At 40.2% G+C, this 13,222-nt stretch overlaps 1 protein-coding gene across 7 annotated transcripts in view; it reads left to right on the plus strand.

Annotated features, from left to right (window-relative positions):
- FMN1 (formin 1) overlaps positions 1-13,222 on the plus strand; it is a 467,455-nt gene that overhangs the window by 234,587 nt on the left and 219,646 nt on the right. For 6 of the 7 annotated variants that reach the window (XM_082452361.1, XM_082452358.1, XM_082452359.1 and 3 more), the window contains one exon: positions 2,103-2,253. In XM_082452361.1, coding sequence (XP_082308487.1) covers positions 2,103-2,253 — 151 coding nt within the window. Of the gene's footprint in view, positions 1-2,102; positions 2,254-8,044; positions 9,299-13,222 lie in introns of those variants that run through there. The other variant, XM_082452362.1, reaches the window with a different exon arrangement.

Below are 13,222 nucleotides of genomic sequence, written 5' to 3' on the forward strand. Positions count from 1 at the left end.
TGCCTTCCTCTTCCTCTTTTTTTGAGCTCAAATTGTGTGTTCAGTGGTCAGAAAAGAGTTGGCCATGATGGCAGACGGTCCATTGTGAGCAAGTCCTTGTTACTGCCCCACCAGCCCAGTTGCCCCCCAACCCGCTGAGAGGCGGTATTCCAAAATTCTGTTACTCATTTTTGGAAATGCCTTTTCCCATCGAAACAATGTTGTAGATGGTGATGAGGTGTGCAACCTGACTGCCAAAGCCTATTTACTTCAGAATATAAGTGGGTTATAGCGCTCGTCATTACTGACCTGGGCTCAGAGTCCTTGGAGGGGGAGCCAAGCGGTACAGGTGCAGGAGATGGGGGATGGGTCTGAGTAATCTGCTTTTTGGGTCACATCACCTCCCTCTAGGCATCCTCTCCTCAGCTTCCCAGAACCTTCCTGAGGCCCAGACCAGCAGCTCTGAGGCTGCATGCTCCAGAATTTCCTGGCTGTCTTCTCCTACCAATATCCCCTTTTCCCAAGCGCAGCTGAGAAAAGCATTTAACATTAAAGATGTTCATGTTTCGAATTGAAGTTAAGGGGGGCGGGGGGGAGGGAGGGGGTGGTGCTGAGGAAGGAGCACATAGATGGAAGTACCTCACTGGAAAGGTTCTAGCCCTTGGGTGATGATTTCACAGGTATTCATTATACTATTATACATTATAACTTACATACGTCACATATATGTTCTTAATGCCTCAAATATTATATTAGAAAAATTATAATTAAAAAAAAAAAGTGGAGAGAAGCAAATGTTCAGTTTTGTTACGGGCCAGAACCCAAATGTCATATTTCACAGGAAAGGCAGACACATAGCAAAATGTGAACACTCAGATCTGAAAAGCCAGTGTTGCCAACTGTTTCAAATATGAAAAACTGTCAAAGCGGCAGGCAGGTGGGGATGGTGGTGTGATGAATTGGGCAATTGGGATTGACATGTATACACTGATGTGTATAAAATGGATGACTAATAAGGACCTGCTGTATAAAAAAATAAATAAAATTTAAAAATTAAAAAAAGAAAAAAGAAAAATTGTCTTTTAGTATCAAAAAATTTGTGTGGACCACCCCATGTAGTAATAGTTCTTTTAGTTTTCATTGGGAAAATGCATATCGAAACAAAGATAAGTACTTGTAGATATTATGGGTCATAACGTACACGTTTGATGTGTATGTTTGATGTGTAGATGAGACTTTTTTTAAAAGGTCTATGAGCATTAAAAGTGTTTAAAAATAAGACGAGAAAGTAAGTTAAGAAAGTAGACGTTTGGGAGAAAATGTGTTCTGACTGAAAGGAGCCTGGATAGTAAACCATCTAAGGCAGCTCTCAGAGGCAGTTGTTCTGAACCTGATTTCCCATATCTTCTTCCCTTTCTTTGTTTCAAAACTAGGGTATCCCTGTTTTTAGAGAGAGGAAAAAAAACCAATCAAACAAACAAAACACAGTCTCCCCATGGCTACTTTTGCTGAAATCTCTGCGGGGGCTGGTGCAGTAGGGGTTTTGCTTTGTTTTTATTGTTAATCCTGTTGTTGGGTGGTGTATTATAAAATCAAGTATTTCTAAATGAGCACAGCCTGTTCACGTATATGGGTCCCACGCTGCGTTAACCCGAGCTAAACCTGAGAACCGTATTTAAAACGAATAGAAAAAAATTCAAAAGAGGGCACATCTTCACCCAAGCACTCCATTTTCATTCTATTTAAGAGTTATCCTATGAATGTCTCAGAATTGGCTATTGTTTCAATCTTTATACGATGCCCATTTCTACCCGTCATGGAAATGACACAAAGCGAGGGAGGGGCAGTTTTCCTGCCTCAACAATCTGAATCCCAGGAGTTCTGATCTCACGGGGTTTCTTTGGTTCTCTCTCTTTGGTTATATCTAAGGACCATTCTGTTTCGGAAATGTGTGTTTGCTTTAATACTTAGTATATTTTGACTTAAAAAATCTGTAATCGTAAAAAGCTTTTCTTCAAGCGTTATTAGAGTTTTTTTAAGGAGTTAAATAAATGAATTAAGGATTTCACTGTATCCTATTCTCTTTTGTTTCTTAAGTTTAACTTGGCATTTTCTCTTTTAAGCCAAAATTCTACACCAACCTTATGGGATTCCTTAGAAGAACCTGATATTCGGGATACTAGCGAATTTGAGTATTTATTCTCCAAAGACACACCTCAGCAGAAGAAGAAACCTCTGTCAGAGTCCTATGAGAAAAAAAACAAGATCAAAAAGGTACTGACTGACTATAGTAATCTTTGTAATTATATATATATATATATATATATATATATTTGTCATACATGGGAATTTATTATGTGCTGCTGGTTTGCTTTCCCTCTGTTTTCAAAAAATGTTTTGAAAGGTTTTGAGTCACAGATGGCAGAAAGGAGCCAATAGGTGGAGAAATCTGTGCTTGCTATTTTGGTCATGCTGTCCGAATTTTCAAACTGTTCTCTTCATCTGGACTTTTTTCAGCCACTAATTCTATTGAAAAAATACATAAAATTTAGTGAAAAGTAGTCTGTAGGCTATATGGAAAATGTCTTCTTCACTTATTTATAACTTCATTCATTGAACAAATATTTATTGGGAGTCTATTTGTGCTAGATTTTGTTTTAGGCCCATGCTATCCAGTCGGGTAGCCCTTAGCCACATGTGACTATTTGTGATAAAATTAAAAATTCAGTTCTTCAGTGGCACCAGCCACTCTTCAGTTTTATTCTTCTGGCTAGTGGCTACAATATAGCACAGATATAAAACATTTCTGTCGTTACAAAAAGTTCTCGTGGATAGCAGTGTCTGAGCACCTGGGGTATGTTGGTGAAAAAAAGCAAACAAATGAGAAAACAGATCCTTGCCCTCTGGAGCTTCTATTAACAATAAACATCAGAAACAACAAATCAAATCATGTGGTAGAGCAGAGTAAGGAGGATCTACTTCTTCGGGGTTCGGGAGGGATGGGCTACAGGTTTGAATGGCGTGTTCAAGGTGGTCCTCATTGAGAAGGTGAACTCTGAGCAGACTTGAGGGCTAGAAATCTGAGGCCACCAGCCAGCCATCAGAGGACAAGGTCAGGATTCACAAGCCATCAGACAGATGCGGAGGTGAGTCGCCACGGTGCCACGCACTGGCTTGATTCCTTCCCTCTGCCTTGGTCCCCTCAGTGTCACGTGAGATGACATCTATCCCTATTGCTCTAAGTAATGATCGAATGACATCATATATATATATATGTGCTACCGTAGTGCCTGGCACCCTGTCAAACCTCAGCAAGTAATTGCGGCTCTCATTTTGCTACTGTTGCTGCCACCGCTGCTATTTCTCTGCATTAGTGTTGTGATAATAGCATAGACGGTATTAGGGAGAAACAGTTGGCCCTTGAACAACATGGGTTTGAACTGCATGGGTCCACTTATATGCAGATATTTTTCAATAGTAAACACTACAGTACGAAACAGTCCGTGATTGATTGAATCCGCGGATGCTGAGGAAACGCGGATACAGAAGCTGACTCTAAGCTATATGCAGATTAACCCCTAGTTGTTCAAGGGTCAACTGTATAGTACTTGGTTCTGCTGTTGATTTGTGATGTGATCCTGGGCTGGTCATCTCACTTCTCCAGACCATATTTTCTCTTCTCTATAAAACAAGATTAACAATATCTGAGTCCACCTGACCCACCAGGATGTTGTGAAATTCAAATCTAAGAGGGTTTGAAGAAGTGTTTTGAAAGGTGTGTAATATTGAATGATAGTTTCATCAACTCTTCATTCTTAAATTATATAGTGAGGTTCATCCCTTGGTTCATATCTCAAGTAACATGATTGTGAAATGAGCTGTGCCTTTTTGGGGGGGAAATGGCAAAAGTCTGGATGCAGTTTTCTGTTAATCAAATCAGGTTTGCCCACTGACTTAAATTATACATGAAAATCATGGTCAAGGTTTTTCACAAGTTCATTGGAATTGTGTTTTCCTGATTGAAAAATGTGATCCCAATAATGATTAAATATCAGAGCAAATCTTTTAAGAGGACGTATCGCATGAAACAATTGAGTTATGGCAAGAAGTAAACTGATAGACTATAGAATATATTCATGTGCAGTTAGATTCCTATGAGGTGGAAATAAGGGCGTTTTGCTGGCCAGCTGGCTTTTTAAATGCCATCTATAGGAACAGAAGACTAATTGTTTCTATACAAAAGGCAAAAGCAGAATCTCTGTATTCCAGAAGTGGCCTCATTTTGCCTCTTCCAGGAAGCCTTCTCTGACCATCAAGGAAATCCTCTGAATGTTTTCTTACCCAATAGCATATTAAACTTACTTTTGTTCTCTTTTTCTTTTAAAATTGCTATTACTCCTTGTGTTTCTCTCTCTGGATGCTTGCTTACATGTTATTTACTCATAAAGCTAATTATTTCTGTTTTGGTGAATGAGCATTTTTAAAACATTGAAATATTTGTTTTTAAAACATCAAAGCATTTGGTAGTTTATTCTTATTTCTTATCATAATTATTTGCCTCTTCAACAAAGGATTTTCACTAAAGCAGTTAGTACTTGATGTGTTTGTTTCTCCATCTGAGGGGGAAAATATCCTTTATTCAAACTCTTTAATCTTTCTGAACAGTGAGGTTGCTGTTACCCCCGAAGACTCTGTGCACACGTGTAGTCTCTATTTTTTTTCTTTAAGGGTAGCAGTCTTGAGGGTGCTTGGAGTTTGCAGTGAGCTTGTGTCCTACCTTAGAGCTGAGATTCTAAGTTTTAAAGAAAAAAAACGAATTGAGTCAATGCCAGAAAACTCTGAACCTGCCTCCTATGCGCCTTCCCTCTGTGCCCATGGCCAGATTTCCAGCATCAAGTTGGATCCCTTGGTCTCTTCTGAAAGTCAGATGTTTATTTTCTTTTCTCTGAGAATGAAGATGAAAGTGAATTTTAGTGATTGTGAACAACTGAGAAGTTTCAGCACTGGAGGCCAGCTTTGTTAGCCTAATGGTCCCCATACAAGGTGACTGGGAAACACTTGCCTGATAGATCTTTTTATGGTGACTGAAGTGGAGTATATGTCAGAGATTTAAAAATCCAGCGTTTTGAATCTTGGCCGCAGGGACTCTGCCAGCATTGAGAGAGACGTGAGCATCTCTTAAGTGGAGCTGGTCTGCATCCCTCTGCACATCCCACATTCCTAGTTCAGAACTGTCGGAATTGTTACAGTTCTGCTGAACTCAGATACGAGTTTCTAGTTTCATCTTCTATAACAGCATTTAAAGTTCCCATCACTGGCACTGATTTAAAGCAAACAGATACATTATCTTCTTAAACTGGGCTGGGATTCTGTTTTCTAGTACGATATAGTCTAAGAATTAGAAGGAACCTTCCTGATCATCTAATTCAGTGCCCTCATGTGGCACATGAGAAACGAGACCTAGAAAGATGAAGATGACTTCTAGGGTTTGTACGCTTTTAGCTAGGAAGACATTGATAATGACGGACACTTGAGAGGATGTAGAAGAGCCTCAGCGTATGTCTTCACTTCCCCTGAATTTAAACAGTAATTTGCTGCACTTAATGTTGGTAACAGCTTTTACTGGGATGATCGATTTTAACATTTATAAATGAGAGTAGCCATTCTTAGAATCATCAACAAAATCCAGCTACACTTGTGCAAATCCAAAATACGTCCTACGTTGTGAAATTATACAAAGTCTTCTTCAGGATCCTCCAGTAGGAATCCAAATCTTTGAATAAAAAGATACTATGTATAACTCCAACTATGAAATAATATGAAACTATGTAGATTTGGAGCTGTTTTCCTTTGACCCCCATCAATCATTTTAAATATTAGCTATAAGTTAAATACTAACTATGACAAATTCGTATTGCATACTCAGGCCTGTGCCATCTTCATTTGTGGCATGAGACCACTCTGCCACCACAGACATAACATTCACCAAATTGAGAACCAGAACTCAAAACATCAGCTCTTGTCTGTACCAGCAACACTGAGTACTATCTCCTATTTTTTCTTGCTCTCTGATAACCTTCAGGGCAAGTCGTTTAACTTTTCCACACAGATTCTTTCTCTACCAAATAGGGAATAACAACCCTTTACAGGGTCATTACAAGGATAAAATGAAATCATGATTGTGAAAGTACTTGAAGTATTCTCTAGGACTATGTATTAATCTCTTAGTTTATGAACAAACATGAAAGCTTTGCAAAGAAATTCTTGAACATCGCTTATTCCCACAAGCTTGTTGAGGGTCTTCAAGCATGAGTGTGTCCCTTCCTGAAACTATTTGCAAATGGTCATCTCTAGACCATTCCTGTTTTTCAGCTCCTTTAACAGCGTATACAGACATCTAGTAGTTCATCTTACATTGATTTATATAGTCTTTTTGCGCTGTAAAATAAGAGTTTTCACTGTCAATATGCCCATATTTCTACTATCTCTAAGTTACATTTGTTCCAGGGAAAGGTAGGTCAGCGCCTTGACAAGGAGCCAGAAATCCGCCTTCATCAGACAGAATCTGTCTGAGATTCTTTGTCCTGGTGCCTGTCAGAGAAGTAGCCACTCCGATAAACTTTCCAATTGCTTTCTAAACTTGCCTGACAACGTTCAGAAAATCAGCACGACCTGCCAATATTCTTCCTCTCTTGAAATTATGAATAATGTCCGTGCTTGTTCCCTCCTCTGTAAGACACATAAAATTACTCCACTCCCTTGGCCTTTTTAATAGATATTTCTTAAGAATTAATGACATAATGGCTATTCCCTGAGCATTTGGTGGGAGTGGGGGTAGGGAGGGGTGGTGATGGTCCCGCAGACACTGGTCTATTGAAACTTCCTGGAGCCAAAAGCTTTCAGTTGTAATTGGGTCACTTTGGCCAGGATCGTAGCTGTAACTCTCAAATCCCAGACTTGGTGTCTCAGTTTAGTGGGGAGGGGAGATGAGTGGAAGGAGAACATAAATTTATAGGGTTTTCATAATCTGTTGCCTTCCAAGTTTATATAATTTCAGCTGTTGTGTACAAAGATAATTTCTCTGGGCTGCCCTGGTAAGGTATGTGCATTATTTTTACCCACCCCCAGGAATGGGAATGCATTTGCCAAGCCCTTTCTATTACTCATGTGTTTGAAAAATGAGCAGTGAGGTTAGGGGTTATCATCTACGGCAGTGAGTGAAATCACTTGCCCGTGTGTTGTTTGCACCAATATATGACCTTGAGGTCATTGGTGCTATGTCCAGATTCCTTGAGTGATATCTGGAATGATCTGGGCTTCCCTGTTCTTTGGTTTTAAAGGCCCCTGACTGGCCAAATCTACTGAAAGCGAACGGGAGCTTCTACTCCATGACAAGCACCAACTTACAGAAATTCTGCCTTGTAAATTTTATGTGGAAATAAGACAGCCCAAAAAGTTAAGTTGTACTTTTACTTTATTTACTTATTTTTTTAAAAAAAAGGTCATTAGAACTTGTCAAGTATGGATATCAATGATTCTTTCAGAATGTTGAATCTGAATATTATTCTTGGAGTTAGACTATGTTTCTCTTGTTGGCTGTTAAACAGTAACTTAATCTGGACTTGTACCTCAAGCCAGCTATAGGATCGTACGGTGCTCAGTTCCTACCCACACCACAAGAGGACACCTTCGAATGCTGAGCTCTGCAGAGCTAAATTAGCTTCTGTCCTAGAGCCGGAACAATGGAGCCTACAAGAGTGTAACTACCCCTCGAGGATCCTCTTTCGTCTTGTAAAATCTCTTTATTGTGGACCATGGGGCCAAATTTCACAGCAAATTATCCACTCAAAGTATTGGGAGCCAAAGGAATATTAGAAAGGCTTGTAGGTATTAGTAGAATAGAAATCATTAGTAGGCATAGTTCCAGTGCTTAGAATGAATGACTGCAATCTAAAAATTTATGAAGTATTAGACTTAGCCCCTTTGGGACTGATTCTGGAATCACCTCCCCACTACACTACACTACACACACACACACACACACACACACACACGAGATTTTTTTTAATTGTCCATATCTAGAGGGAGGGAAGATGTATTTGAATATAGATTTGGGGTTCTCTAATTGGAAAATAAAGAAGTTTGATTAGATATTACAAGATATCCTATGAGACAACCATTCTAAATATTTGGGGTTTTTTTTTACGTATTTTATTCTTTACTCCTAGTTGAGTAAAGTTTTGGAAATCTCACCTGTATTTTCCTGGACCTCATTCATTTATGCTTAATACAGGACGTTTTCTAAGACCGGGACTGGCTGGAGCTAGACAGTGGTTTGAGCCTGAGTGCCAGTGCGGGGACCTTGGTGGTGGCAGTGACTTCTCTGGCCTCCAGTTTTAAGCTAGAAGTATGTGAGGAAATTACAAGAATGACCAAAGATCTTATATGTGTATTTAAGTCACAAACCCAGGTCACATGGGTGCTTCCAAAATGAACTCATAAATGCCTTGCAGAGTGCACACATCTCCAATATACACAAAGATCAAAACAGCCCCATACACATACACGTGCGTCCACAGGTATGTGCTTAACACGAACAGAAGTCTTAATAACCTTGTATTTATGTAGAATCTTTCAAGTGAAGATGACAACAAGCTTTCAGTAGCATAATAATGGTTAATGCTAGGTGAGCGTTTTTTGGCTAAGTGCCTAGCCTGTATTAATTTATCCAGTCATCACAAGAACCCAGTGAGATGGTTCTATGATTATTGCCATTTTGTAGATGAGGAAGCTGGAACTCAGAGGGGTTATGTAACTTGCCCAGCATCGCACAGCTCTTAAGTGGCAGAGCAAGGAGATGAATCCAGCAACAGCCCCAGAATCTGTGTTCTTAATCACTTGACAAATGGTCTGTTGGTCTGAATTTAACTACAAGTCCTGACTTTATATTCACTTGGAGAAGTCTGAATTTTATTTCCTGGTCATTGTTTAGTGAAAAGAGCTCTGGCTTCGGTGTCTGTAGACCTGGTTTCTACTTATGGCTCTGACCTTAGCCACCTGTTGAATCTTGGGCAAGTTCTTTAAATTCTCTGGGTCTCAGGTCTCTCATCTGTCAAAAGGTAAACTTTAATTAGATGAATTCCAAGGATATGGTCATCACTTCTACTTTGCAAATGGGAACACTCAAGATCCACCAACTTTTGTCTTATTTATTAGAGGGCAGATAGACAGGGGCGTCACATGTGAACCAACATCTCTGCGCTCAGACCCATAGATCAGATTGTCTGACACCATCAGCACCACGGTGTATGAGTCACAGGTATGTGGGAGCTCAGGGAGCAATTGTTAGGATTTTAATAATCCCCTAATCTTAAGAGACATAAACGTATTGGAGGTTTATTTTAAAATAAGCCAAGTTTCTCTATGTCCTGGGGTATTGAAGGGCTGGAATCTGATGGGGAAAACTGCAGTGGAAAGGCGCCAGAGGTCTGGTCTTGAAGGTAACTAGTTAGCAGTTGTGTGTCCAGTCACGTAACCTCTCTGGCCTTAGTCTCTGTAACTGTCATGGCCTCTGGAGCGGATGTTTCTAAAGATGCTTTCCAGATGCAAAGTATCAGATCATATCTGTACGTGGACACCTTCACACACGCATTTTAAAACTGAGTGTATACGAGTGTGTGAGTAGAGTGCAACCTCAGATTTGGACCTTGCTTCGTCAATGAGTAATGTGGGATATACTGCACACCAGCCTCACAAACACAATGTTTCTTCCCCCAAAGATGCAACATTTCCCTCCTCACACTTGGCTCTGCTTAACAGAAAATGTCTTTGGCGGCAGCAGCCAGTGGCCGAGTTGGCCAGCCCCCTTCCGCTGGTGTGGCACTCTCCCCTCCATCTCTCCATAGCGTTGCCAGGGTCCAGAGGCCAAGCCAAGAGTTCAGTTTTCACCAGACACAGCCGTCCACGTGTTTCCTAGGACAGTCTGGCTTGCCCCCAGTACTATGGCTACACTTACAATTTTTGATAAAGTACCTTTTGGCCCAGAGCTTGATTTCCTTTAGGCCTGACCTGGTTTCTCTCCAGCTGAGGCTAATTTGCATGGCTGTAAACACGGGCCCGACAAAGCTCACCAACTGTGATAAAAGCTAAGGAAACCTGAGACCGTTGGAAACTCCAAAATCCGCCTTCAGTATCTGAGGCTGACTCAGAGTCACGCCTCAGCCCAGGAGGCTGCCAGCGTGCAGCAGCTAAAGAAATGTTATTCTGATTGATCTGATTAGGGCGGCAAGGTTAGCCATGGTCAATTTACAAAGACAGTATGAGAAGAAGTCATGTGTGTAGGCAAGTTATGGGTCAGCGAGGCCCCTGCCAGAAGTTTTGAAAAGCCACAGCTCTGCCAGGACCATTATCAGATCTCCTCAGTGGGGTACAAATGGGATTGGAGGGTTAGGGGCCCTCCAGAGAAATGAATGACAAAAGGGATTGGGCTGGGAAGAGCTGGGGAGTGGTGCTTGCTTGCAGCTGGATTTCTTCGCGGCCAAGCCCCTTACATGGACTTCCCCAGTGCCCTGTGAGGAGGACTGCCCTTAGCCCCTCAATCGTAAGGGAGAGGAGAAGGTGGGGAGGCTAATTTGAAAGGGCCGTGAGGCTCTAGATTGACCCACAGGAGCAGCCAGATGGAACCTATTGGGCATTTTCGTCCCTTCCTTCACCACCAGAGTGGTTTAATTGGGATCTGGCTCCAGGCCCTGGTTACTAAATAACCTGAGTTTTAGTGTTTTCATTTTCATTCATTAACTTTTATGCTAGGTACCTTATTAGTCACATTAGACATTTTGCATGTGCAAAATGTCCTAGGAGGTGGGGGGGGGGGTGGTCTTTAAAAATAGTACAGAGCTGCAAGGACCAGGGGGTTAATTCAGGACTTAATTATCACATCACTTTTGACTGTCTTGTAGACTCTCTTGTACAACTTCCTTAGTTTACAACAAACACAAAAACTAACTTTTAAACTTTGCTTTCAAGTTGTTATGGCATTGGTACTGATTCTGAAGACCTTGGATCTTTCACTCTGGGTGTGGTCCTTTTCCTCCCTGCTCAATTCAGGAACATAAATGAGTGTTACTTACAACACTGGGTAAGGTACATTAATTAACAAAGAAAGATGGCTTTAAAATGAAGCCAACTGAAAGCCACAGTGCCTGAGCTGGGCCTCATTATAAATAGTTCACTCTGTACTATAATCATCTTACTAATGGAAAAAATGAGACACTGAGATGGTTGCTTAGAGAAGAATGTGGTTCAGAAAAGCAGCAAAATGCCTAAAGCATACGAGATGTTTAGAATGATTTAGTAAGGCATTGGAGAAAGTGGGCCATGTGATGTTTTTGTTGTGTATTACTTATGCTCTTGGGATGTGGAGGTATCTGAACAGTTCAGCTCTGTAGGACACAGCCGTTCAGTTGCCACCAGTGGAAGGGATGAGCTTCTGAGGCTGAAGGTACGTGGAAAAGAAAGTAAGACTCACAGGCCAGCACAGGGAGTTCACACCAATTGGCTAAGATCTTGGTGTGTGTTTGCCTCAGAGCCACCAGGAAGCCAGTTTCAAGGCTTCCAATCAGCTGCTTCCTCCAGCACACCCAGGGCACCAAGAGTCACGACTAGTCTAAGTATGGAAGGTGGTTGCGTCGTGGTCAGCAGGGCTTTCTGGAAACCACACAGGCCTGGCTTTTTCTTTTGAGTCATCACTTTATCCATGGGGTAAGTCCCTTCATCTTTCTAAGGCTCCTCCGTACCACTCCCTCATCTGTAAAGTGAGAATAATAATAGTACGTATTTCAAAGGGTGATTGTGAGAATTAAAATAATCTGTGAAGTGTTTAGCTGCGTGTCTGATGCATAAATATTTGCTGGTTCAACCACACTATCGCCACCATCATCATGACCATCAGGAGTAGGAATAAGGACAATGAAAAATCCCCTAGTGTCACCCCTAAAAGAGAACAGGAGGTTGGATTCCAACCAGAAGCTTCATCTCTCATGCAGGGATGACTCCTGAACCTCCAGAGGGCTAGCAGAGATCCATCTCACCCTCTCATTTGTCTGTCTGTGTCCCATTGGGACACAGCTGTGTAATTAAAACAAATGAATTTAAGCTAGATGCTCAGAGATGAACGTCCTCAAGGTGTCCCAAGAGAAAACCATGCAGTACAACAAAAAGATGATAAAAGTTGTCAGCGTTTTCCAGTACTATTTTTATTTGGCTTTCATAGTAATCTATGTTGGTAGAACAATTTTTAAGTATGGCGGCCGTTGGGAGGCAACATGAGGGTGCTTCCTTAAATCCTTTTAGAACATGATAGGCTATAAATAAATAAATATAACCATGTCTAGAATCACTGATTTAGGTGATGATGACGCTCTTTAAAGTGTGATATTTTAGGTTGGTTTCTATATTAATAATCAGATTGAATCGACTTACAGTTTATTTTCAAAACATAATGCATGGATTAATTTTAAGAGTCGAGCAATATTAAAAGACCTAAGAAAAACAAAGGTCCTGAAAACCTCAACAAATTTCAAGCCATTTTTCGTACAGACCATCCTCTGGCCAAAATGAAATTAAGTTAGAAATAATTTATCAATAACAAAAAGATAATTTACATAAGTCAATAACAAAAACCTCCTTGCCTTTTAACATTTACATTCACACCTGCAAATAACTCACGGATCAAGAAAGAAGTTATAATGGGGTTCAGAAAACACTTATAATTCAAACAATACTGGTTATTAAGACTCAAAGGATATCACTAAAATGTATGGTCATGAGTGTTTATATTAGAAAAAAAGGTCAAAAATAAAGCATCCAAAATTAACAGCTAGAAAAAGAAAAACAAACCAAAGAAATTAGAAGGAAAAATTAGGTTGAACAACAGGAAAAGCCATTTTTACAGGTCAAATGTTATCAAATATTTAGAATTTCATATGGTTCAACCTAATGCGTTTTAAGATGAGAATGGAAATTTTTAAAAAAAATTTAATACAATATAGAAGATCGATCAAGTCAAAAGTTTATTGTTTGAAACCAAAATTCAGTAACTTTAGGCAGGATTGAGCAAAACAAACAGACATAAATAAAGATAATAGGAAAGTAAAAGTGAATGTAACTATAGATGCGATAGAAATGTATAAGATAAGAGAATACCGTGACCAAACTTTTGGCAATAAATGAAAATAACATAAAA

Source organism: Balaenoptera physalus, assembly GCF_965194825.1.
Source record: "Balaenoptera physalus genome assembly, chromosome: 2".
Taxonomy (NCBI): Eukaryota; Metazoa; Chordata; class Mammalia; order Artiodactyla; family Balaenopteridae; genus Balaenoptera; species Balaenoptera physalus.